Here is a 25,237-nt window from a genome sequence, read left to right as displayed (position 1 = left end):
ACTGATTAGTGCAAGCTAAGTCACTCTGCTACTTGTGCGACGAATCTGTGCTGTCACTGTAAGCCATCCAGGGCCTTTCTTTGCGTGGTTTTCCTTATCACATCCCGTGTTCTGCAGAAGGACCCAAGCAAAAGCTGGTAATTAAGGCAGTCGTCTGGGGATTGCCTTGAAGCGAGCTCTGTTGGCTGAACTGCCGCCTGACCTTGGGAGAGGCATTTAGGGGATAACGGCGCTGTGAAATCCAGCGCTGGCAGTGGTGGGAACTGGAGATGCTTATCTGAAATGGCCCAAATCCATATCCTGCTCCTGCCAGACCATTCCCTCCTCTCTCCCTCCGGGGACCGCATGTTGGAGCCCCCATCCAAATGCCATGGCCTGGCCCCACTCGGGTGCTCAGCTTCATTCCTAGTGCTGTACAGAAACAAAGCGGAGCGGAGCCAAACTGCGCTGCTTCGCTTTCTCTAACCGGCTGGAAATGAAACCCAGCAGGCATGCGGGCCCACGGACAGGCACTGCAAGACAAGCTATCCAAGAGAAAAGAGATGGTTTCCCCTTGGTGTAGCAGTCAAGCAGTGAATCTCAGCAGCTCCTTCCCCCTCCCCTGAACCTGCTAGCCTCTCCCAATCAATATTTAATTAAAGAACTAAAACCTGATTGATGCACAAACCCACAAACAGTTCGGTAGGAATCTCATGGCTGGCCAGAGACAGCGATTGATTGCTGTTATCTGCCCAGGGCGGGCTGCTGCATGCGTCCTGCCTGCCTCTGCAGAGCCACCAAAGACCAGCATGGGAGGACCAGCGATGGCAGCAGGGCATGTGCCATGGCTCCCAGGGTCACCTTGCAAAGGATGACAGAGCTGGAGACTATTGCTTCGCCTGTGGCCCACGTAAAATAGACAGCTTTGCTCCTACCCATCCTAAAGTTGTTTTTCTGTGTTTGAGGCTGCCGGAAGGCAAATTGTCAGTGTAGAATCTGGCCGGGAAGTTTGTCCCAGCTGGTTATAAATGAGCAAGGAGGTAGCTTGGACAACTGAAGAGAGGCAGATAGATCTAGGATGTTGTGAATGAAAGGTCACGTATCCAGGAGAGCACCTCTGCGTGCTAACACAGAGCAGGGCCTGAGAAATGGGAGAGGGCTGCTGCTTACCGGTACAGTTCCTCTCATCGCTGCTGTCTGAGCAGTCCAGATATCCATCACACCGCTCTGTCACCATAATGCAGGCCTCTCCGTCCTCACATTTATAACCATTAGGGCACGACAGGGTGCTGTGAGTAGCTGAAAGAGGCAGAACGGTTTCAGGACTCAAGGCAGGAAAGTTCCCTCACCAGCACTGGGCTCTTTGCAGTGTCAGTGCTGCTTCAAAAGCAGGCGTGATGCTGGGGTGGCTGCATGTCAGGGATGGAGCTCAGGCAGAGCGTGTTGGTCATAGGGCTGTCTCGTTCTGGCTGCACCTTCTGGCACGGTGGCACCAGAAGAACCTGAATCTTATCCTATGGAAAACAACAACTGCACTTCTAATAGGAATGGCACTGGTCGGTTGGGCTTTTTATTCCTTTTTTACTGTAATGCTGCATGTACTGCAAGGATTGCACCAGCAATAAAAGTCCTCGGTGGCTTCCCCGTCCTCCCAAAGAGCTTCCCAAGGGGAAGAGCCAGGCGAGACACTCTCCCCTCCCCGCACTTACGGCAGTTCCTCTCATCCGTGCCGTCCTGGCAGTCCCGCAGGCCGTCGCACCGCTTCCAGTTGGGGATGCACTTGTGCAGCTGCTGGCACTCAAACTCGAACCTGCTGCAGCGTCCCGGGAGCGCCGGAGAGGTGGCCGTCACGTTGGGTCCTGCACACAGCAGCGAGTGAGGAAACCACCCGAGGCATGGCCAGGCCAGACTGCCGCTGCCACCAGAAGGGTCCAAAACCTGTTCCCCAGGTCCCGACTCCACTAGATGGCAATCTCTCCCCATCTAGCAGGTAGATGGCTTCTGCCGGGCTGACGCCTAAGCCATCCTCTCTCCTGACTGCAGAGGGTTGGAAAAGCAACCGGTTTGCAGGGGATGTCCTGCGCCAGCTCAGAGCTCGGCAAGACTCAGCAAGGACCGCAGCGAGAAAAAAAAAAAACCAACTACCTCTTTTACCTTCAGCGTAGGTGTGAGCTGAAAAGCCACCCTGCAGCCCCGCTCTCCGTGATCTTACAGAGTCTCGGACACAATGGCATTTAAGCAGGGACCTGTGGCAGTAATTCATGCCTCCTGCAGGGCTGGAGCAGTGTCCCAGCTGGTGGCAGGGGGTCTGACCCCAGGGAGAGAAGAGACGGTGGGCTTTTACACCACAATGTAATTTAGCCCTGTTATCCGGCAAGGCTCTGAGACTGAAAGGCCGACAGTCCTTGCAGATATGATCCTACAGAAAAAGGAAAGGGGTGAGGAGGAGAAAAGCTTACGTGAAGTCGGGCAGACTTCCTCGTCGGAGCCATCAGTGCAGTCCTTGTAGCCATCGCAGACCCAACTGTTCATGATGCAGGTGCCGCTGTTGCAACGGAAGTGATTCGGTAAACACGTCGGTGGGATCGATGTAGTAATGGGATGAACTGGGGAACCTAAAAATACACCGGGGAGAGCTGATCTGAGATCCCTGCTCCTGCACGTGGCCTGAAAGCTGTGCCTGTTCCCAGCAGATTGGGAGCCGCTATCAGCGGAGGGAAGCGGGGAGCAGGCAAGGCATTACAAGCCCAATGTTTTCATCTGCATTCAATCTGCACAGCTCCTAATCAGGATTTCCAAAAACACAGAGTGAAAAGATGCTTGAGAGTGCATGCTCAGCCCATTCACGGGGGATTTTCAGAGCCACGGGGGCTGGCGCAGGCTGTCCCAAGCAGCCCTGCAGGAAGGCAGCTGATGCTGAGAGTGCACCTTCAACATGCTGCAGCCCAGCCTCAAGCAGGGCTCCCGTGGGCAGAGCAGAGTACCATGTGCCCTTACCCTCGCAGTCCTTCTCATCAGACCAGTCTCCGCAGTCGTTCTCCTTGTCGCACTTCCACCGGTTGGGGATGCAGTGCCCGTTCCCGCACTGGAACTGGTAGTACCGGGAGCAGTTCGGGGCCTCTGTTGGGTTTTCTGATAATGAGAGGAGAGTCCTGTGAGCACAAGCATTATCTCACCAGTCTTGAGCACAGCCGAGGTGTGGGAGCGTCTCAGGCCGGGCTACGGCTGGCCCAGAGAGCATCACCCTATCTATTTGCCTGAGCAGCACGGCTCGTCTCCAGCATCCCCACTCCTCACAGCCCTCGCTAGCTTGTTGCCACCACTATTACGTCTGTGTGCGGGGTGCTTCGTGGCCAGACTCCACCTATGATCTCAGAACCAGAGCTGACAGCAAAATTAAGACAGAGCACGGCACAAATGGAGAAGCAAACCCTGCGACTCTGAAATGAAGACGCAGCTGCTTCGTCTGGCTGGGTGCAGCTCCTACAGCTACCCAGGGAACAGTGGTAAATATTGAGTTTGGCTGAAAACTGCCTGTCTGCTTTGGGCTGGGAATCTGTGGAGTAAATATGGTCACGTGTGACTTAGTCAAGCACAGGATGTGCCAGCCATATCGGATTTTTCGTTGGGCTTGAGTTTACCTATCTGCAGTATGAGGAAAATGATACCGATCTCCCTGTAAGACACCCTGCAATGTGCAAGTGGAATGCTACAGACGCGTATACGTACATACGCGAGTGCGTATGTAAAACATGAAGAAGCCAGTACTCTGTGCTCCTGAAATTCAGAGGAGGCTGGAACTACGGTGACGAGAGACCCTGAGGTACTGCTCACCGCAGTTCGCTTCGTCGGAGTAATCGCCACAGTCATCCATCCCATCACACTTCCACACCAGGCTGATGCACACGCCGTTCTGGCACTGGAAGCTGAACTGGTCACAGGTCCGGTGGAATTCAGGGTCCTGGGCTGCAGGGGTGGCATGGAGGGACATCAGAGCTTTGGTGTAAAGTTCAAGGGCTTGAGGGAAGCTCATCATTGAGGAGGAAGGAAGGAGCACGCTCAGAGGCAATCGCGGACTTATAAGCAGAGTATTACAGTCCAGAGCCAACTTTTAGGAGACGTGGCAGCTTTCTGGTACCCCAGGTAAGGCACTCTCCTCTCCACGCCCCTGGTTTCATTCTCTATCCAACCCTCCTTCTGCAAAGGTGCACAACATCACACTTACAGCAGCCAGCATAGTTGGCATCTTCATCCGATCCGTCTCGACACTGGACGATGCCGTCGCACACCATGGAGTGGAACAAGCACTGCTGCCGGTTCTTGCACACGAAATCCATGTAGCGGGTGCACAGGGGTTCTGGAGAAATGGGAGGTCAGGAGGAGAGGGGATGGCACCTCTGCTGTCCTTGGCAGCAGGAATGCCACCCGCTGCGATCTGCACAGACCTGAGCGCAGCGGCCGGATTTCAGGAATTTACAGAAAGCATCCAAGACAAACGTCTCGAGCTCTGTCCCTGCACAGGCCGCCCTCGCCCGATAACACGTCGGGGCGCAAGCGGTTTGGCACAGGCGCCAGGAAGGGTTTCGTCACCTCCCTGAATACAGCTCCTGACAGCGCGTCCTCCCGACCCGTCACAGCCCTGCCTACCGCGCCTTTTGCTGACACACGCAGACCAGCCCGTTTCCCAGGGGGCTCGTGAATGCTAACTAAGGCTTTCCCATTATCTCACCAGGGCTTTTCTCCCAGCAGGATGGGCTTTGGCAGACCCTGAAGGCTGTCAGCCCTCGCTGCTGGGGCCCCGCCAGCTCCCTGTGGCCCCGGTACTCACCGCAGTGCCTCTCATCTGAGGCGTCGGAGCAGTCGTTGATGCCGTCGCAGTGTTTGCTGGTTGGGATGCAAGTGCCGTTCGGGCACTGGAAGCCGTTGCACTTTTTTTCTGAAATTCAGAATTGGGTGGATGTTGCACGGGGTTTTTTAAAGCTGCCTTTATTTAGCTACAGAAAGCCAGTTGCCTTCTCCCTGCGTCCGCCTGCTTTTGCAGGGATGGGAATCGTCCCTCCGAGCTTGCTGCAGGCTTATCTCAGCAAGTTTGCAGAAATCCCTCCCACCCCGTGGCAGAGCCCCCTCCTCGCGCGGCACGCGTTACCGCAGCTGGCGGGGTCCTCGTCGGAGCCGTCCTGGCAGTCGGTGTCGCCGTCGCAAGCCCAGCGCTGCGGGATGCAGTGGCCGTTCTGGCACTGGAAGCTGGAGGCCTCGCAGGTGTGATATACTGCTGAAACCAGAGCCGGGGGCGGGGGGGGACGACCGCGCCTGAGCGCGGGGCACCGACACGTCCCCGCCGAGCTGCGGCACGCGTCGAGTCGGGCCCCGCTGCCGCGCACCCCCGCTCCCTCCGCCTGCGCCGGGACTTCACGCCACGACCACGAGCGACCGCCCCGTGCGCCCCGGGCAAGAGATTGCTGGGGGTCCGTGTTCTTCACGGAATGGAAGGAGTCCACGTTCTCCATGGGTCACGCCACGGTCTTTCCCTCTCCGTGCCGTGCTTGCTCACGAGCCTGCTGTGCCTCAGGGATGGCTTTTGGAGGCTAGCAAGCTCTCCCAAAGTCAGGAGCCTCTTTCCCTTTGATCTCGGTCCTCGGTATGTCTGGGCAAAGGTGACGGCGGTGACGTCTCGCCAGAGATGGCAAGAAGCGTCACAGCGAGCGAGCAAGCCTTGGCAGAGCGGCAGGGTCCCCCGTGCAGGGGAGGACAGACTCAGAGACGGCCTTTAATAAGGCACCCAAGGCTTTTCCGTGCTGCTAAAGCCAATTAGAAATACAATTCTCCTTGGGTTTACAAGGGAGTAGGGCCCTGGCTTTCCTTAGGCTCCCGCCATGAAAATATCTGCCTGTGGGGGATCTTGGTTGAAGCCTAGTCTACATTGTCACTTTAGAGACAAATATCGCTTTTCAGCCGGGAGAGCGCTCGTCATTATTGAGAAGAAAAGCAATGTTCAACTTAATTAAATTGCATGCTACTGAATTTTAGGCTAGCGAGTGACATGCACTTGCAGATATTTCAAAATACTACAGTCTTGTGGCAGTAATATTCTATTAGGTATTCAGCGTGAAATGTAATTATTTTAGATAAGAGCAATAATTGCAGCCGGTGAAGTCAGATGAAATGTTTCTCCAAAAATTGTGATCCTCTTAGATAATTTCAACTTTAGGCTTTACAAACCCGATATGCTTTTTGAAGTAGGTTCCTTTCCTGTAGTAATTCTCTCTGGAGAAACTCATGTGAGAGATAAGTGATAGCAATATAAATTAAACCTTCTTATATAGCCACGTACTCGGAATACTAATGACCAGGATCCCCAGCGCCATGCTATAAACCCCGTATGCTCGAGGCACGGCAAATGCTGCGGGGGGCGAGCACACAGGAGCTCGGAGGCCTGAAAGGGATCTCCTAGGTCCTCGTGCCAGAGCCCCACGACAGCAGCTAGCCTCGCCGTCTGTCCCGGCGGCGCCAGGGCTGCAGCCAGAGCAGATACCGCATGGTGCCAGTAGCCCCGGGGGCCCTCGTGGGCCCCCAGGGCTCCCCTGGTCCCATCATCCCGTCTCCTCTGATGGGCTGATCTCAGCCGTGTGGTGTGGAAACCACTGCTTTTATCTTGAAATATCCCGTGTAGTACTTTCCAAGTATGATCTTACGCCTTTCACTGATGGACTGAAGCACCGCCTACTCTCAGAACTCTCTTCTCATGCAAATACTTAGGTTTCTGGCTTTGTTGGGTTTTGGGTGGGGTTTTTTTGTTTGGGGTTTTTTTTGGTTTTTAATGGAAAAGACCCATACATTGTTATCTGTTGACTTTTCGAATGAGAAAAAGGCTCTGCCTGGGTGTTAACCTCAGGAGACTGCTGAGGAACATCAGTTTTATGCTGCGGTGCTGAGGATGGTTGAGTGTTGTGACTTTCAACTGCAAATACAGAATGAGGCTCGGGGCGTAGGACTTGCCGCACAAGAGGCATAAACTAGGAACAATACTATTTCTGGCAACCAGGTTGCATTGATATGAGTTGTAAGGGAAAAAAAGAGCGGCTCTTCCACGTGTGACTCCATACTCATGAGACCCTCTTTAGACTTCCAAACTCAGAGAGCAAAGTGAGGCCGCTCGGAAGAGGAGCCACTTCCCGAACTAAATCTGCCACTCCTTCAGATCAATTGATTGTGGAGAAGCTGCAAAGAACATGCCTGTTTTCTGCAACGTATTTAACGGCAAGAAAATGGTCAGAGTTCAACCTGTGAAATGCGATCAGTGCACGGTGGCCTGTTCGCTGCCTCCGTGCAACAAGGGAGCCCTTTTTGCGCAGAAGCATTCTTCAGCTGCCCGGCAGCCACAGACCCGCTTCCCCACTCAATGAAGCTTCAAAGGCACAGCCACCGCCAGCTGATACGCAGAAGACGTACGGCCCCGTGGCTGCCGCAGCGAGGCATGCCTGTCTGTGCAATCTTGCAAGTAAAAAGCAGAGCTGGATCACTGTGTGAGCATCGCAAAGCTGTCGGCAAACTCACAGCGAGCCCTAAGGCCTGTTGAAGGCACTGGAGGGAAGAAACCCTTTGCTTTTGGAGTGTTACAGCCCCCTGAGCTGAGCTGCAGGCTGCCTGGCTCGGCTAACTAGCAGGGAAACTGAGGCACAAGACGCTGGCCAACGTCTTACAGCACCTCAGGCTGTAAGTAATGAGTGTTTGCAACTGAAGGTTATTGATCACATCAAAGTGCTTACCAGTGCAGTTTGCTTCATCGGACCAGTCCCTGCAATCGTTATCACCATCGCACATCCAGGAGAGACGAATGCACATCCCTGAGCTGCAGCTGAATTCATCGTTTCTACACTGGTGAGCCTCTGCAAAAAAGTGCACACAGTTCAGATGTTGTCGGGGCCGGGGGAGAGAAGGAGGAAAGCTTCACGTGGGCTATTGACCGAGAAGAGGAGGCTGATTTCTCAGAGGCGACAGACTAGACAGCCCGGCAAAGCAGACTCGTCTTGAAAGCATGTTTTCCTGCCTCATCCCTAGCCCTGAACGACCAAGAACTACCACCTTGCTGTTTACCAGCCTCTCCTCTCCTTCAATTCAGCCCCCCACCTCTCCAAATGGTTAAGCCGGAGGTGGATGGCCACAAACATGGCACCACTGAGCAACCCACGCCTCCCGTGCGCTTGCTGGGCAGCTGCCCAATGTCGGCTTGTAATCTCCACCAAGTATTTGGCTTCGGGTCACAGGAGTACCCAAGGAGCAGAGCGGGAGAGCTGGACGGTGACGGCACAGAAGTCTCCCTGCCGGACCACAGCGAGGGGGAGAACCAGCGCACGGCCTCGCTCTCTTCTCCTGTCCCTCATTGCCCAGTACCCAGTAAATGATGGGAGGAGGCGGCTCTTAGCCAGGATAAACAAGGGGATCTGGCGAAGCACTGCTTTGCCCTACAGTGTCTACGAGTAGCACCCTGCCCCAAAACACTGCTGGGTTTTCCGCCCTCGCACAGGGACAGGGAAGGAGGTTTGAGTGAGGGCACTCACCGCAGTGACGTTCATCGCTGTTATCCCCGCAGTCGTCCTCCAGGTCACATTTGTAGGACAGCGGGATGCAGGTCCCCGAGCCCTGGCAGCGGAACTGGGTCTCGGTGTCGCACACAGTGGTGGCTAACGCAGCGGGGAGGGAGAGGAGGAGGAGAAGGAGGTTGAGGTGGTGGTTAGGAAACGGTTTCTGCTGTCTGAGTCTGTGTACTCGGTACAAGGAAACGAAGGGAGAGGGACAGCACCCTGCCAGCTTTGCTCAATGCAGCCTGAGTTACTGTTATTGTATTTTAATGTCATTATTAGGCACTCCGCGTAAAGCAGAGCAGAGCAGGGTTAGCTGTCTGTCTGGGGATCAGGACTGAAGCTCCTGCCACCGTCATGCCCACTCGAGAGCCAGGGGCAGTGCCTTCCAGCCAGGGAGCGAGAAAGCCGAGGCTGTAGAGCTGCCTGCTCCCCACAAAGGGGCTTTGTAAGCAGTGAGATCAGGCAGGGCAGCCAAAGGAGGGGCAAAGCTGGGCATGAGCATTGCTATCCAAGGCAGCATCCCTGTGCCAAACCGGTGACCCCTCGGCGAACCCCCGCAGAGGAACGGGTACCTACAGAGGCTTTCCCTCACCTGGAGCCAGGCAATGAACACAAACTTGGACTCTCCTGACTGGTATCGCAATGTCGGCAGGAAAATAAGCTCCTTATCAGTACAAAATGGGCATAAATGGCATCTCTGCAGGAACACCTGGTCCTCCACCGATTCCTAACTTTAAACCCGACCCTTTTTCCACAGCGCACTAGTCCAAACCCTTCAGGCTCTGCAAAGCTGTGGAACATCTGCCCCTTCTGCGTGCATCGGTGGTCCCTAATTTTACTCGAAAAGGCGACCTCCACCTTTAATGTGTGAACTTGATTTATTAGCTCAACAAGAGGCCCGTGTCTGCATGATGCAGACAGAAAGTCACTTTCTATCTGCACTCTTTTCCTCGGCATTCGCTGTGCCCTCAATTATCCTCAGAAGACAATTACTGCAGGAGACAAACACACGCCCTCACATGACAGCTGAAATCAGTCTCACTGAATTTTAGACATTTACACCTGAGCTGGTCAAGGGGGAAATATTGGCCCCCGCAGGACACAACTAATCCGACTGGCTTTGTATGTCTGTCAGAGGAGGAGATGAGTTGCACCCCCAGAGCGCCCCTCGCTCTCCGTGACTATGAAGGGTGCATAGACTGTCGGTTCAGTTGCAATGCCGACACAGCAGACATCTAAATTTGGACAGGCAAATGCCACCGCAGGACACTTACGGCAGTTCTTCTCGTCGCTCATGTCCCCACAGTCATTGTCGTTGTCACACTGCCAAATGCTGTTTATGCAGTTCCCATTGAAGCATCTATACTGGTTGGGCAGACACGTGTTTTCTGGTGCAAAAGGGAAAACAAAAACAAGCTGGCACAAGGCATGACACTGCGCTTTCAGAAGACAGGCCATACTCCTCCTCGCCTAAAGGGCAGCGCAAAGGTCATGCCGACCTCTCGCAACGGCAGAAGCTGCCTCTCAACATAAAGCAGCAGCAAGAACCAAGCATGGTTTTACCTTCCTTTACGCAAGTGTTGTTTTTCATGCTGTAGCCGTGAGGACAGTCGCACTTCACCTCCCCCGTGGGCAGCACGGTGCTGGACACCCCCTCAGGGCACTTGCAGCTCCTGCCGTTGTTCGACTTGGGCAGGCAGAGCAGGCTGCAGGGCTTGGTGATGCAGGCGTTCTCCCCTGGCGAGAGGGCAGGGAGGAAGGGGACGTCATCAGGATAGAGGGCTGGAGACGCCGCGGGAAACCCAATTTCACCTGCCATCCCAGGCTGTGGGTTCAGACCCCCGTTAGGGGCCAGTTCTGCAGCGCCGAGTGCTGAGGCTGGCCTTAGAAATGCACAGAGACATCTGCTCCAGGGAGACCGAGGGCCTTAAAGGTCCTCCCAGTCTCCTGCAGGCTGCTGACTAGCAAAGCCCTTTGATGGTCTTCTACCCATCCGAAAATGAAGCCACTCCCTTCAGCGCATTCATCATGCCACCGCTATATTATCACAGCCCAGATGGATGACTAAGTGGAGGACAAAGTTAGCGCAGCCCTGAGACCCTATATTTTTTTTGGCCCGTACAGCACTTTGCACCGAAAGGCCATGGTCTGTGACGTAAACTATGAGGTGCCACCACAGCCGAGTGCCCTCTGGGCTCTCTCCCTGATGGGGACCCTCTCTCCTGGCAGCCAAAAAGCAGGGTGCACCACTCGTGAAATGCATTCCTTATGATGGCGCCTGAGCGCTTCAAACCCTGCGGGAATGGCGATATATTCAGGCTCATGAAATGTGAGCCGGGATGGCCTGGTGGCCTGGGAACTTGTGGAAATGGGGGATGAACGCATTCCTAAATTGCAGGAAAGATCGTCTGCACACTCACGTGATTACCTGTTGTCTTTCCTCTGTAAAAGATTTTCATATCCATGATCCCATTTAATCGGCCGACTAAGATCTCCATTCTTGAGCCGCTGGTTTTGGATGCTCTGAAAATGCTCAGCTGCGACCAGTCGTTCCAGTAGATTTCATTCTGAAACACAGGCTTTGCTCTTAGCACGAGGAGCAGTGCTGCCGGGGCCGTGCTCGTCAGCGGTTACCTGAGCTAAGCCACCCTAACCGCCTGGATGTGTGGGGCAATTGAGAGTGCAAAGTCTCCCCAGCCCAAGGGGCAGAAGAAGAGGAAGACGTGAGCTGGGATTTGAGCAGGAATCAAAGCAGCAGTCACGTCTGCTGAGTGGCAAACAATCTGGGGAAGATAGTGTAGTGCAGCTGCTTGGGAAAGCTGCATGTCTCTTGGATGTTGGTCCCGCTTTCAGCTGCACCTGCCTGCTCGTTTCAGGGCTTTGTGGGAACGTGCCAGGAGTGGAAATAGAGCAAGCATCACGCCAGCTCCTACCCTCCGAATCCAACGTGCTCAATGCTCTTCTGCCACCGGCCCCATGCACATGAGAACCTCTGAGCACGTATGCTACGGAAATGCATACCGACTGGAAATGACCCGCCACATACGTACCTTAAATACAGCAATAGCATAGGGGTGAGGGAGGCTGTCCAGGATCACGGATCTCTGCAGCCCATTGAAATCGACCCTCTCGATCCTGTCCATATAGGCTTCCGTCCAGTAGATCCAGCGGTCATCCACAGAAATGCCATTTGGCCACCGCACGCCCTCCGAAACGATGCACCCGGCTGACGACCCATCCATGTCACTTCTGTAAATGCCAGCTCGGGAGTCTCCCCAGTCTGTCCAGAACATCAACCTGACAACAGGCAGAGAGGTTACTCGAAATAATAACAAAACAGCTCATCAAAAGGAAACAGGTTATGAAGCAGAGGTTTGAATACTTTACATTCCACGTCTCTTGCAAGACATGCCTTTGGAAAGGGAACTCTTTGCAATTCTAATGAACACCACCGGCAGATCTACAAGCAGCAGAGAGGCTTATTTAGCTGCAGGTTCTGTGGCGTGAGCGCAGCTGTAGGTTACCTTGCATTGAACTGCTTTGCTTTAGTGCGTGCAGCTAAAGGCAGCTCAGGTTTGTCAGCGCTACATTTGCAGCGCAGCAGCGGTGGCAAAACCATACTTGGAAAAATGTAACTTGCATTTGGCTCTTGAATTCGAGTGTGGCTCGGTTTCTTACGCAGCTTTCTCGCTGCAACCTTCCCCACGGATCAGACCAGTTTTACTGGCAGGAAAAGTTATTTACTAGTAGATATGTATGGGTAGGAAAAGAGCAGTTTAATCGAAAGAAAAACCAGTTTGTGATCTCTGCTCCCAGGCAGCTGGTGGCTTATTTGGGCACGCAATGGCAAGAGTGGGCTCCCCGGGGCAGGACTGTGAGCTGCACCCCACCGCGCTGCCTGCCGCCGCTCCCCACCCCTCCATCGCGCCCTTCGGGGCCAAGCCTCGCAAAGCTTTCTGTGCAGCACCCTCCCTCGTGTTTGCCTCTTACGAGAGTAGCGGCACAAGAGGGGCTGTACCGGCACGGTTCCCTTGGGGAATACCAAGGCACCCGACTACTTGCCATGCTTTCGTTCTTACCCGTCTCGGGGAACCAGAGCGAGGGCTCTGGGTCGTTCAAGTATCGAGGAATTGAGGACGGCGAGTCGCAGGTCTCCGTCTGGATTGGCAACCTAGAGTCATAACCAACAACAGGAGGGGTGTGTTTGCTGAGGGCAATACGGAGGGCAATCGCACTGGTTAAAGTTACATGAAATCTGTGGCAGGTAATTACTGTTCCCTAATAAAATAACTGCCGTGGGCACGGGGAGCAGTTACTGTGAAGCAGGTGATAAAAGAGGATAGATCGGTGTATTTATTGACATTTCTGCGTGACCGAGTGAGCAGCCAGCCGCTGCCACGCTCTGTCTGTACCCCGTGCTGGCTGTGCGTACCATGCAAGGATGTTGCTTCCCCCCCACCCCCAATTTCTGCTGTGTGATTTGGCCTCACAAACTGACCTCAGTTTAAGTGCACAGGGCTGAATGTTATCATACCCTGTTTGCATTTAGATCCAATAAAGTGGCATGTGGGATGAGGGTCGGTGTTCAGTAACGCCCCACCAGCAATGAGAATTCAGGGCAGTAGCCGACTCAGGGCCCAGCCACCTCAAAGATGCACTGACAAAATCACCTCTCTGTAGCATGCGTTGGCGTAGCTGTACCTCAATTTTGGGAATCCCGGCATTGACCCAGTACAGCAACTGACTGAGAGGTTCAAAGGCCAAAGCTTCCACTGTTTCCAGCCCGGTGCTTATGATTATTTCTTGCCCAGAGCTGCCGTTGAGACAAAGACGCTGGGGAAAAAAAAAAAAATCAGAATAAAAGATGAGGAACTTCCGCTGCCTCAAGGCGATCGCGGTCAGGGGTGCAAGGCAAGCTGTAACAGACAGCTCAGAGGGGAGGAGTACCCAAGATAAACATTTGTATTTCGGGGTGTGTATGCGACAACCGCCCCCGGTGCAAGGAGGCGATGACACGGGCACCGCGGCAGCCTCTCCGCCTCCTGGCTCACCTGTATAATGTCAAGAGTGACATCGGCCCAGTACAAGCAGTTGTGGTCGTAGTCGAAGTCCAGGGCGACCGCCCCTTGCAGCCCGGCCAGGGGCAGCTCCTCGCTGACGCCAGAGGCGAGGTTGTAGCGGTGGATGGAGTAGCGGGTGGCGTAGAGAATGAACTCGTTCTCCTCTGCAAGAACAGGGAGCGCCTTGTTTAGACGCCTCTGGCCATTTTAGGCTACTCGAGGGGCAAAACGAAAATACCAGGTATTTTGCCTTACCCCGACCACACGTTTTAGCACCTCAGCATAAGGGAGGCAAAGATCCTTTGTCTTAGTGGGATTAGGTTAATGAGAACACGCTAATAGTCTTATGTGGGTCCCGCGCGCACTCGTGCCCGGGAACACACTGCGGCCGTTGTTTGTTCCGGGGGCTGAAGGAGGAGGTAAGCACGGCAAAATCTGTCGTGACCCCTTCCTTCCCACGTTAGCATGCCGCCAATTAGAAACAAAATACTGATCTCCCGTTCCTCAAAATTCTCATTAAAAAGGTGGGAGTGATGTAAATCTGCAAGTCCTAGGGGACACCGGCACCGCAGTAAATGTCTCGGAGTGGGTTTTATTTCTAAATTGCGCCGAATCCAGCGTAATGGAATCCTGGTCCAGGATGAAGTCTCCTGGGCTTCAGCACGCTACCGGTCAAGTCCAATAATGCTATTAATGAGTAAAGCTAATGTCAGTAAGTAACTCTGGCTGTGCATCCCTAATGAGATTATACGGAGATAGGAAACAGATACTGTACATGAAAGTGTTACCATGGTGCAAGCCAACACGTATCTGAAGACGATCAGCAAATACTCTGGGAACACGGCACTTCAAAGCCCAGCCCGGTGGGGACTGCAGGTTTATTTTTCAGTCAGCAAGGCCCTTCTCAGCATGACTAACACAGCTCTCCAAATAGCTCAAGAGGGCCTGGAGGGGTGAATAACGTGGCGGGCTCTGAACAAGGAGGAAAACTAAGCATGGCATTGGCATGAATCCCAGCAGCGGGAACACCACCCCAGGCACCCGCTGGGCTGTTTTGCACCCGGAATAATTTTTGCACCCTGAAAAATCTTAGGACGGTGCAGGGAATCCTCACGCTGGCGGGTCTGGCTGCACTGCAGCCCTGCGGCTCCGTTCAGCCACGGCTCCGGGCTCACCCTGCCCGCAGCGCCGGCTCAGCCGCCCCATCCCTTACACGAGCCTCTTCCCCGTCTCAGGCTCGCTCTTGAGCTGCTGCACGACAGCATGCTAATCACACATCTTGTGATGGCAGATTAAATTAAAGCTGTAATGAGTGGAATGCAAATGACTTTGGCAGCACAGGAGCACAAGATCGTTGCAGCGCCTCGTACATTTGAGAGGAGAAAATAAGGACGGAGGCGAAGTCTGGCGGGCACGGGTGAGAGGACTAAAGGGCAGCCTTTGCCCCCGTCCGGCCCCAAGTAGCCATCGTTCAACTGCACATGGTGGCCTGTCTCAGGGTGGTACCTTCCCAAGGGTTTCTCCAGGATGGGGGTAGCTTTGATCTAACTCCCGTCTTTCTGGTTGGGTTCAAGCCAGCTACAGCGAGGACGCGATGGGGATAAGAGGGTTCCTGCGCGCAGCCTGCTCTGAAGGCTTTGGCCTCCTGTGACTTCAGGAGCAGAGAGGGCTCTGCACCACGGGCTGAAGCTGCTCCTGAGCAGATCCCTCAGAAGCTCTCTGGCCCCTGGACGGCACAGGAGATGATGCATTTGTAACCCACCGAGGCATTTCAGCTCCTGCATCATAGGTTTTGTCCAAGAGCCCTCTGGGAATTTGTGTGTGGTCCCTCAGGCACCGGCCAAAGGTTTTACGAATGAAGCCCTTGTGCTCAAAGCAATCCTGTACATACTCACCAGCTAGCGGGCACGGTACCAGTTCCCCTTCGAGCCGCGACTCAATGTCTCCACCTGTGCAAGTGTCCCCAGAGATCTTTCGGTAGCTGCAACATATACAGCCAGGCAGTTTATTTCATGGAAACTGTTAACACGCCATCATGTGCAGCTAGAACAAGCAGTGGTGCTTAGTTACAAATTAGATGTTGGGATGTATGTCCAAACATGTAATTTGTTTACTGCCGCTTGTGGGGCATTTGTGTGGGGGTTTTGTGGTGGTTGGTTGTTTTCAATCACCAAAGGCATAAATCTCAGCGTTTGGAAGATCAGGTTCCCCTCCCGAGTACAACACATACCCTCGAGTCTTCTTGTAAGTTGAGCCAACAGGGCAAGGGACTGGCGGGTCGTATGGTTTCCCAGCGAATTCAGGGTCAGGGACGCAAACTTCTAACGATAAGTCGTCGCTCAGTTTAAAGCCAAAATCACTGCAAGGAAAAGAAAGAGGTAAGGAAGGACGGGGGAGAAGGAAAAAAATGCAGCCATGCTATAGTATTACTCTGCTCTATTTTTGCATAGAAGTTTTAAGAACACAAAGTATCTCAGAAGTCCACTCATTTATTATCAGTATTTAGCTGCATAATAATATCTTATAGCCAGACAGCTTCTGTCTCCTGGACGTTTCAAGAACATTTTGCAAATAAGCTTGCCAGTGGCCGAGCAGACTAGGGTAGGTGAGGCAGCAAGGCACAGCTGAGCCAGCGTGCCCTGAAAATCTGGCTGCAAGCCCCAGTTCTCCCGCTAGCTGGCTTAGGTCACTGGTCTGTCTCTTGGCTTTTCCTGTTGGTAAAATGGGAGTTGCAGCGCGTCTGTTCTTTGGAAAACGCTGTGGAAGAGGTTACATCACTTTGATTTTGCAGGGAGCCCAGGGATGAGATTCTGAGGCAGGGATCGGATCCCACCAGCCCTGTTCTCAGCCTGCTCGTGACAAGCCAGACTCGGTCTCTGTCTCAGACAGGCAGGTCTGGACCCCTGTATTTAACTGTGTGTACCAGGCACTCGGGCAGTCTGGCCGTGAGCTCTGCTGAAAGTCCAGTCCCTGAAAAGCAGTTCACTTTCCAAGACCAAACCTTTGCAACAGATTGCAAGAGTGTGTTTCCTAATCCTGAGAGCTGTGCGGTGTCGGTAATGTGCAAATTGCAGATAAAATGATAGAGGAGGGCCAGTTGCATCCCTGCGGCTAAAACAGTCACTAAGCTTTTTAGTGGAGGATCTCCATATGTGATGGGAAATTGTCTGCCATCATTTGAAAGAAGGTGATGGATTAACAATACTTTCCTCTTCTATGGAACCTTTCAGAGGCTCCCGAAAGGCTCTAAAGACATTAATTAAGTCTCATGCCCCGTTATTAATGAAAGGATGTTTTCAGTCTATTTATTTTCCTCTCTCCTATAAAATCAAGCAGCGATACACAGAGCTAAGTATATTGGATGTTTGTTCACTTTGAGCGATTGGTCACAGATACTTATCTCAGACTTACAATCCAGACTAAAAGAAATTAATTGGTATTTACCATTCAAAGTCTTCCCTTGTACAAGAGCAGTTGGAGACCATGACAGGCCTGTCAAAATCTTCCCCATTGAAACAGGTCGCATGAGGAGTCCTCCTTTTGAAAACGGTTTTATGCCCCAGTAAGCATTCATTGCCTCGCTCGTCGGAGGGTGACCAGAGTTTGTAGTCGTTCTCTGTGCAAGGGACCCCTAAGAGAAGCAACAAGGCTGGGGTAAAGAAAGGCACAGTCCTTGCGGCACCCCAGCCCAAGGGTTTAAAAGCAAGAGAGCTGCAGATGTCCCTTGGTCACTGCTGTTGATGCGTGCCCGGCAAGGACGCGCAAAGCGTGGTACCGTGTCCTGCGCCAGCGCCGCACTGCGCTCCGGGGACTGGGGGGACGCAGAGAGTCTTGCAAAAGGCTTCCCGGGGGGAGCTGCAGGCTCCAGGCAGCCAGCCCAAGCTCCAAACAGCCAGCCCTGCCTCGGAGGAGACTGCATGAACCTCGGCTTCTCGCCACGGCTAGCGGCACCATGGCATCGAGACCCAGGATGCTCGGAGTGAGGGCAGGCATGCTGGCACCCAGCCACGCACCGCGATAATGCCCACGGCCCCTTCCCTCTCGCCGCCCTCCTCTGGCACAAAACAAGCGGTTTCCACTGCGAAGCTCTAGCCCTGGCCCGAAAGTGAAGGCAAAGCAGAAAGCATGTCAGCTCAGAGCGTGCAGCGGCACTCGGTGACAGGAGGCAACAAGCAGCTTCGTCGCGGTGACAGTGAATTTGTGATGCCTCATTTAAATGAAATCGTTCTGGTTACCAAACAGATCTGTTTCTAACAAAACGTCAAGGGAATCAGTTATAAATTTTAGTCAAGCAAATTCCTCTGCTGGGTTTAACTGCTCTTTGATTAAAATGCTGCCTTGCAATCAAAGCTGAAACGGGTTATAAAACATTCATAGGCACAAGCCTTCAGAAGGATTTTTTTTTTTCCCCTTTCCTTTTCAACAAATTCCTCAGTGAGGAAGCAGGGGATATGGGGAGAGCGCAGGGGACACGAGTGCCTTCAGCAGCTGTGTCCATGTGGACACGAGACACGAGGGACAGGGCACCCAAATGCAAATGGCGATACCGCAGCCCCTGCAGGAGATGCCCTCTCTCCCCCGGCTCCTGCAGGACGGCCGGGGCAGCGGGCTCGGTCTGCTGCTAATGGGAATGAGGGCATCTCTCCGAGGTCTCTTTTGGAAAATAGGACAGAGGGCAAGAGCAACAAAGGTGTTTCTGCACCCCATTCGTATTTAGGCACCCAACTTCCCGTGCTCATCAGTGGGAATCTAAGAGTCTTAGATAACTAAATAGTTTGGTTCGTAGCCTCAGGTCTCTAGGTCGCTTTGGGCTTCCGAAATCCTCTCCCGTGCCCCCTCCTCGCTCTCAGCCCCCCAGAGAGGGTACGCCAAGATCTCAATTGCACCCCCAGGGGTGCTCGGGGCAGGCCGTGCAGCGTGGGGACCGGCCGGTTTCAGGCGAGGGCTTATTAGCGTGAGTAACCTGCAAAGCCGCGGTGCGGAGACAGGGTGGCTCTCCCACCTGCACAACCAGCGTCAGCGAGGGCTCTGTCATCTGTCCCCTTACCCAGCACGTCAGTGGTGTTGATCTGCAGTATCAGCCAGCTGTGGCCGTTCTCTTTGTACGAGCCGAAGATGGTGAATATGGTGCTTTTCTCCCCGGGCTCGGTCAGCAGGCCATATACAAACACTGGCTTCTCCGAGAAAGTGAACGTTTTCCACGTTTCCCCTTCGTTTGTGCTGTACCTGGAGAAAAAGGATTGGGAGAGCTGCCAGGGGCAGGTCCTGCCCGCCGCAGGGGACTCTCTCCTGGCCCCAGCCCAAGCGCCAGAAGCAATCCCCCTGCCCTGCCACTTACTTGAGCTGGTCGGTCTCGGTGCCTTGCGCGACGGCCACTAGAATGCCACCGTGGTCGCCCCAGGTGTAATAGTGGGGTCCAGACAGCGCCTGGAAGAGAAACGGTGCCAAGGGGTGCATCAGAGCCATGCTGAGTTAAGGGAAAAGTTTGGCTGGAAAGCACACTTTGTCAGAAATGCTGCCTGACCCGAGCTAATGTTTCGGGTCGCCCGGGCTGGCTGAGCCAAGTATCTGGAGGCACTAGAGATTAGAGTGTTTATGGGCCAACATCTGTAGACAAGAGCAGCCAGCCCAATTTCCCTTAAATGTATGGCTGTGTTTAAGAGCAGCACTGCGCTGTGCACTCTGCTCCTCCCGTGCCGTGTGCAGGGAAAGAATTGATGGAAAAACTCCCATTCCGTGAAACCAGAGCCCATCGCTTCCCCCTCTCAGTCTGCAGCTCTTTGTCACATCTGTGGGGCTTTCCTGACACTCAGCAGGGACTCACCACCTTCCTAGGACTGCAGATAAGTATTGGTTCTCAGGCCGTAAGGTTTTTTGAATGCTCAAAGACAAGTGGGGCCATGGCATGCAGAAACAAGCCCCAGAGACAGTTCACACATCCATCCCGTGGAAAGAAACTGGTATTTCACACTCACCTCCAGCTCTATTTAGTGACAACCAACACAAAATTACCTTTGCTTTCCTATCTGGGGAGCCCGGTGCAGCTCAGGATGAAAATAGGAAGCACGTATGTGCCTGACTCTGCTCACAGGACGCGCTAACGCACTCGGGGACGTTCTTATGCAGGGCACTGAATGTATTGTTTCTTTCTTTTCTGTTCTGTGAGATCACACCAGTGATTGGGAGAGCAATGAGCCTTCCAGCCTGCTGCTTGCCAAAGCCAAGAGGAAGGAGTTGTGTTACTGCTTCTCAGCTGAGGAACTACAGTGCTGGGTCATTCCGCACCTCCACTCGCAATACAAAGGGCCTGAATAAGTCAGGAGCTCGGCTTTGTTAACCGTGGGTCGACGCTTCCTCGGCATGTTTTGCTTGCACTTCAACGCAAACCTGCCTGCGAGCTGGGGAGGTTGGCATCCAAAAGTCTCGGCTTTCGGATACCCTTCCCTGGCCGTGAGCGCTCCTGCCTTGCTGCGAGGCTCCCGCAGGAAGAAACGGCGGGTCCCCACGGCTGCTCCCCAGCTGAATTTCGGAGGCGCCCGCTCTCAGCCGGGGCCGGTCTCTGAACCACGGGCAGCTTTGGCAGCAGCCAGACCTGTGGCGTGTCCCCACCGCCGCCGCAGCTGCCCAGACATTAACCCAGACCGCGCAGCACTTACAGGAGGAAAAGGAGGTCGTTTAATTCACGGGATTAAATAGCTTGCAGATGTTGAAATACCATATTACACTCGCAGCAGAATGCACAGGCAGACCACAAATACTGCCACAGACCAGAACACCCACTTAGTCAACAGCATCACACTCCCCATAAACCGAGGTCAACATCCCATTTTTCTGGAAGATGCCGGAGCCTCTCCAGACACTCGCGCATACAAAGTCCTGCCTGTCAGTCCTGTCTAAAAGGGGCCAGACGCCCCATGCCAGGGACAAGTCCTACCAGTTGAAGAAAAGAAATAGAGGAGGGAGCTCTCCTGCATTTGAACCCACCGCCTTCACCATGACACTCATCTCCACGCCAACCCAGGGGTGGTCCTTCACCTAAAGACCTTTTTGGCTTAGTCTCAAGGGACATTCAGCACCTTCCAGCTACAGCTCTTGGATGCGTACTTGGAGGTCACCTTTAACGCTCAAAGGCTGCACGTTACTTATCTACATTGCTGCCAACATCTTACCTGCTGCACCACCGCCTTGGCTGAGCTGGCAAGCAAAAAAGCAGCCTTACCTCTCTCCACCTTGCTCCAGCACTGCTTGAGACATAGACATTGGTTTTCCTGGCCATGTTCTTGCCAATGGAGCCTAGGAGAACAGAAGAAATCGTTCTTCTTGAGGAATGCAAAGCAATTGCTTAAAACGAAGCCAGACACCTCTAAACTAATTTTATCTGTGAGCAAAATGACAACTATTGAGGAGCTGATTCTTCACGCTATAAACTAATCCCTTCGAAAGCAAATATTTTAAAGACTATTACAAGTTTTAAAAGCAGCCGGGGAAAAACCTATGGCTAGAAACATGATCAAACAAAAGGTGCAAATGTTTTCTCCAGTACAAGAGTGAGACAAACAGGAATTTCTGTATGTTCAAGAAACCCTCCACATGGATAGCGGCAGGAAAGAAGATCAGAATAAAGCGGGCAAGTTTTCTCACGTCACCGCACTGCAGTAAAATATACGAGCTGTAATTACTGTACGGGGACTGCACCAGAGAAGGGACCGCAAAACATACAGCTTAATTACATTTTTGTAACCTGCATATGCAAACTAGATGCTGCCAAGTTCTTCACGTCCTGACAACAACGCGCCCCAAGCCCCCGTGCAGCTGCGGAAAGGAAAGGGGTACCAGTGGCGATGATCAGTCCCGGTGCCGACTCCTTGGAGAGAATGGGCATCCTACGCAGCTGGAAGTTAAGCAGCTGGCTCAGGCGTTGGGCCAGGTGGAGAGAGCAGCCCTGAGAAAACTGGAAAAGCAAAACACGGTGGCGTTAATTCTCCATCCCGCACTCGCCCGTGCCCTCGTCCCACCTAGTGCGTCCCTCGCCGCTTGAAAAGGCGAGGAGGGACTCCCTCGCGGCGGGATTGCCGTTTCAAACTCTTTCGCGGGGGACTTCTCCCGCGCTCGCCCCCCTGCCCCTTCCCACCCCGCGCTACCTCGCAGTCTATCTGCTCCCCGTAGCGCGTCTGCGCCGGGGGCTGCAGCAGCTCCCAGGTGCCCCCCTTGTCAAAGGTGATGACAGAGCGCATGTTCTCCTCGCTGAAGGAGCCGTTGATCAGAGTGGCGATGTAGACGCCCCGCACGCCTTCGACGCGATGGAAGTCCGCAAAGGGCTCGTTGGCAAAATACCTGCGAGGAAACGCAAAGGTCGGATCAGCGAATCACAGCCTCCCCGCGTCTGGGGAGTGGGCGACCGTCAAGCCCGGGGCTCAGGGCAATGCTTTGATCAAACGCAGCCAAAAGCTACAGACTTTGGCCGGTGTTCTCATTTACCGCAGCCGATTAGGCGCGTCCCACGTTACCTGACCAAGGTGTCGCTTCCAGCTCCTCCCGGGCTGTAGTAGAGCACGTTTTCTAAAGACAGCGAGAACTTCAGGCCTTCTGCCTCCGAGATGTAGAGGTTGGTACGGTTGTTATCGTGGCTGACGCACACAAACACCTGGTCCTCCGAGGCATCGGCAACATAGTATTCCTTTGGGATGTAAACGACAGGCGAGCAGGCTTCATACGTGTGGGCATACGAGCAGGGTTTATGTATGGGACAGTTTAGCATTTCCTCTTAGCTAGGTGAAAGTTATTCTTCCCTCCACCCATTTGTATTTTTTCCACTTGGCGAGTGAGTATCTTCCCTCTGCTTTTTGTGTTTCTCCTCCAACGATCGCTATCCCCTGCCCTCTGCCCTGCCCAACCCACTGGCAAAGTCTCCCAGCAGCAGCACTGATGTCTCTCTGCCTGGACCCCACCGAGGCCACGGGCGCATCGCAGCCGGGAGCGTGCCCCACTGCTTGGCCAAATGCCGAGCATACTTCTCCTGCTCTCCTTTGTCCCCGCCAGCCTGGGGATGCCACAGCGCGTCTGGTTCACGAATCACTAGACCCTTTGCAAACCCTGGCTGTCCCCCTGGGCTCCTTCTGCCCACAGAGAAGACAGATGCTCCAGGCCATGCCAGTGGAGCCAGTACATGCTCGGCGACCAACCACCCCACGCCATGGGAAGAGGTAAGGTCCCTAAAAGCAGAGCCAAATCACTGAGATCATCAGCCCCTCTCTGGGTATCTGAGCTTTGCTGCCAGCCTCCATCACCAGTGCTGGAGGAGGTCAGTGACTGTCTGTTTCCAGACAGCCTCACACCCAGGACAGTACTGGCCCTGCACAGCTCTCTGGGTTCTCCAGTGTTTCTCCAGAGGCATCAATCGCTAGAATAAAGTACCATCGTGTAAACCACAAGATCATCCTAACGTGAGTTTTGCTCAGCCAAATCCCCAAATCCCCATGGTCATACCACGTCCCTTCCCAGCTCCAACTCCCACAGCGTCCAGTGAAACGCAGAGAACTGCTGTTGACATTTGAGGCTGTCCTTGGCGAAGGAGGGAGAGAGGAGGTCTTCTCAGAAAGCACCACTTACCTTAATTGGATGCTTGGTTACGAACTGTGCCACGCGCATTGGCTTGCGGTTGAAGGAAACCCAGAGCTGGACCGAAGGCGGCTGCGAGCTGCCTAGCAAATGCTGCGGCAGAGCAGAGGGACACGTTAGGAGTAGCTCTCGCCCCCAAAATCACCCTGGTCTCCAGCGGCGGCCAAAAGGCAGACTGGGGCAAACCCACAAACCACACGCCTGGGACATTACCCTCCCTGAGTGCGGGCAAAGCGTGGCAGCTGCCTGGGCCTGATGGTGGGGAGCAGCATTCCCCGCTCCCGGTTTATGTTGCTGCAGCCAGCGCTCAGCAAGGAGAAAAACCACCCTTTCTGGATGGTCAAGTGGAGGTAAGGAGGCTGGTTTTAATTCCTCGTCTTTCTGCAGAGCAGTCTGTCCTTTCCTTCCTATTTTTAACAATTTGTGCAAAATGAAAGGCACCAGCGAGAAGCCAAAAAAGTAAAAAGCTGGGGGCAACCTATTTTGCATGGGATGCAATGGTAAGAACCTAAACCCAGATTTAGGCTCCAAAAATAAGCGGCCTGATTTTCCCAGGCTCCGTATCGCTAAGCAACCATGCCTCCCACGGAAAGAAGAAGTCAGAGTACTGGACGCCTCTGCCACCCAGCCTGTCCTCTCTCCGGCGCCGCTGCTGCTGCGGCCGAGGTTTGATGCAAGCGCCCAATTCCAGACTTGTCTGAAACTGGCCAACAGCTGCAAAAAGCATAGGGGGGCCTTGGCTGCAGAGGGACCAAAAGACCGCTTTCGCTCACCAGCATCCTCTTTGCTTAGGAAAGCAAACTGAAAATCTAGCTTTCTTTCCAGGCTGGAGCACGTTAGGCTACTTGGACCTAGTCCACGTTTGATGGTAATCCTCTCTGACAAGCGGCCTCCTAACCACCGAGCTGCTAAGCCACATCCCCCTTCCCCTGCCGCCCCCCACCCCGCCATCCCCCGCCTTGCTGGCCTTCCCGGGCATCCTGTGGTTTTTCCCGGGTCCCAGCTCTTCGCAGCCTGACCTATTTCTGCCCAGCCTGCTGAAGGCAGGCGTACGGAGAGGCTGCCGCTCCGAGCCCCGCTGGGAGAGCAGCACCGGGAGGTGTTGCTTTGTCCACGGCAGCACAAGGTCAAGCGGGGAAGGCAGGCAGCTGCAGGCAGCCTGAGCGACACATCCGCGACAAGCTGGGACGAGGTACAGCAGCGGGTAGCGTCGTCCCTAGCAAACGCTCTCGCTACGCTTTAGACACGGGTCCCAGCTGAAAGCAGAGCTATTGCCCGCTGCGGTCGTGGTGGTACTGTACCAAAGCATCGACCGTCACCGTCAGCAGCGAATCACTCGCGTGATACTTACCACCGACTTTGTTGCAAACATGTATTTGTCCCTGAGCTGGAAGTCTTCAACATCTTCCAGGATTATCTCTTTATTTTCTCGGCTTTGAAAGAAATCGGTGCTGCGAATGACAGTCGAAGCCCCAGAAGGCTCGTGCCGCTCAACGTACACCGTATTTGGCTTATCATAGGGCTCGACTCCCCTAGGAAGAACAAAAAAGGTGGTGGCGGCGTTATCCCCGCACTCACCGAGCAATGCAGAAGGCAGCAGGTACCAAGGAGCAGGAGACCTTTCAAGAGATGGGGTGGGCAGGCAAGAATCGGGGGGAATGCGGAGCACCCCGGGTGCCCGTGTTGGTGGCTGTCTCTTGTCGCCCCGCCGTGCCGCATCCCCACAGCGCAGGGTCTCTGCTGGGTGAGGGGAGCGGGGGGCCGGGGCCGGAGCACGCTTTGGTACCCGGGTCCTCGGTTTGCACAGGGCAGCAAACAAGGCGAGAGGTGAGGAGTGAGAGAAGGTGGGAGCTGGGCCTAATGCACAGGTGCGATACGTACCAAGAAAAAGACTTCACGTGTTCCTGAATCATTATCCAGGTCTGGCCAAAATCATCCGATTTCCAGAGCTGCAACGACAAAGGCGAGCAATGCCAGCGGGACTGGGCAACCAAACAG

General features: G+C 54.0%; 1 protein-coding gene across 2 annotated transcripts in view; it reads right to left on the bottom strand.

The window, feature by feature from the left end:
* Positions 1-25,237, bottom strand: part of SORL1 (sortilin related receptor 1) — a 53,622-nt gene that overhangs the window by 14,832 nt on the left and 13,553 nt on the right. Inside the window, exons 5-33 of one of the 2 annotated variants that reach the window (XM_030022220.1) lie at positions 25,121-25,188; positions 24,591-24,771; positions 23,231-23,332; positions 22,129-22,298; positions 21,763-21,955; positions 21,455-21,572; positions 20,841-20,914; positions 18,960-19,048; positions 18,669-18,847; positions 17,066-17,252; positions 15,852-15,980; positions 15,517-15,602; positions 13,613-13,785; positions 13,263-13,394; positions 12,641-12,732; positions 11,612-11,858; positions 10,990-11,128; positions 10,125-10,298; positions 9,836-9,949; positions 8,538-8,660; positions 7,746-7,865; positions 5,126-5,251; positions 4,808-4,915; positions 4,205-4,336; positions 3,814-3,945; positions 2,977-3,111; positions 2,439-2,594; positions 1,689-1,838; positions 1,150-1,278 (exon numbers count right to left, since the gene is read on the bottom strand). In XM_030022220.1, coding sequence (XP_029878080.1) covers positions 1,150-1,278; positions 1,689-1,838; positions 2,439-2,594; positions 2,977-3,111; positions 3,814-3,945; positions 4,205-4,336; positions 4,808-4,915; positions 5,126-5,251; positions 7,746-7,865; positions 8,538-8,660; positions 9,836-9,949; positions 10,125-10,298; positions 10,990-11,128; positions 11,612-11,858; positions 12,641-12,732; positions 13,263-13,394; positions 13,613-13,785; positions 15,517-15,602; positions 15,852-15,980; positions 17,066-17,252; positions 18,669-18,847; positions 18,960-19,048; positions 20,841-20,914; positions 21,455-21,572; positions 21,763-21,955; positions 22,129-22,298; positions 23,231-23,332; positions 24,591-24,771; positions 25,121-25,188 — 3,958 coding nt within the window. The remainder of the gene's footprint in view (positions 1-1,149; positions 1,279-1,688; positions 1,839-2,438; positions 2,595-2,976; positions 3,112-3,813; positions 3,946-4,204; positions 4,337-4,807; positions 4,916-5,125; positions 5,252-7,745; positions 7,866-8,537; positions 8,661-9,835; positions 9,950-10,124; positions 10,299-10,989; positions 11,129-11,611; positions 11,859-12,640; positions 12,733-13,262; positions 13,395-13,612; positions 13,786-15,516; positions 15,603-15,851; positions 15,981-17,065; positions 17,253-18,668; positions 18,848-18,959; positions 19,049-20,840; positions 20,915-21,454; positions 21,573-21,762; positions 21,956-22,128; positions 22,299-23,230; positions 23,333-24,590; positions 24,772-25,120; positions 25,189-25,237) is intronic. The other variant, XM_030022221.1, reaches the window with a different exon arrangement.

Source organism: Aquila chrysaetos, chromosome 8 (genome assembly GCF_900496995.4).
Source record: "Aquila chrysaetos chrysaetos chromosome 8, bAquChr1.4, whole genome shotgun sequence".
Taxonomy (NCBI): Eukaryota; Metazoa; Chordata; class Aves; order Accipitriformes; family Accipitridae; genus Aquila; species Aquila chrysaetos.
This window is presented reverse-complemented; position numbering and strand designations above follow the sequence as displayed.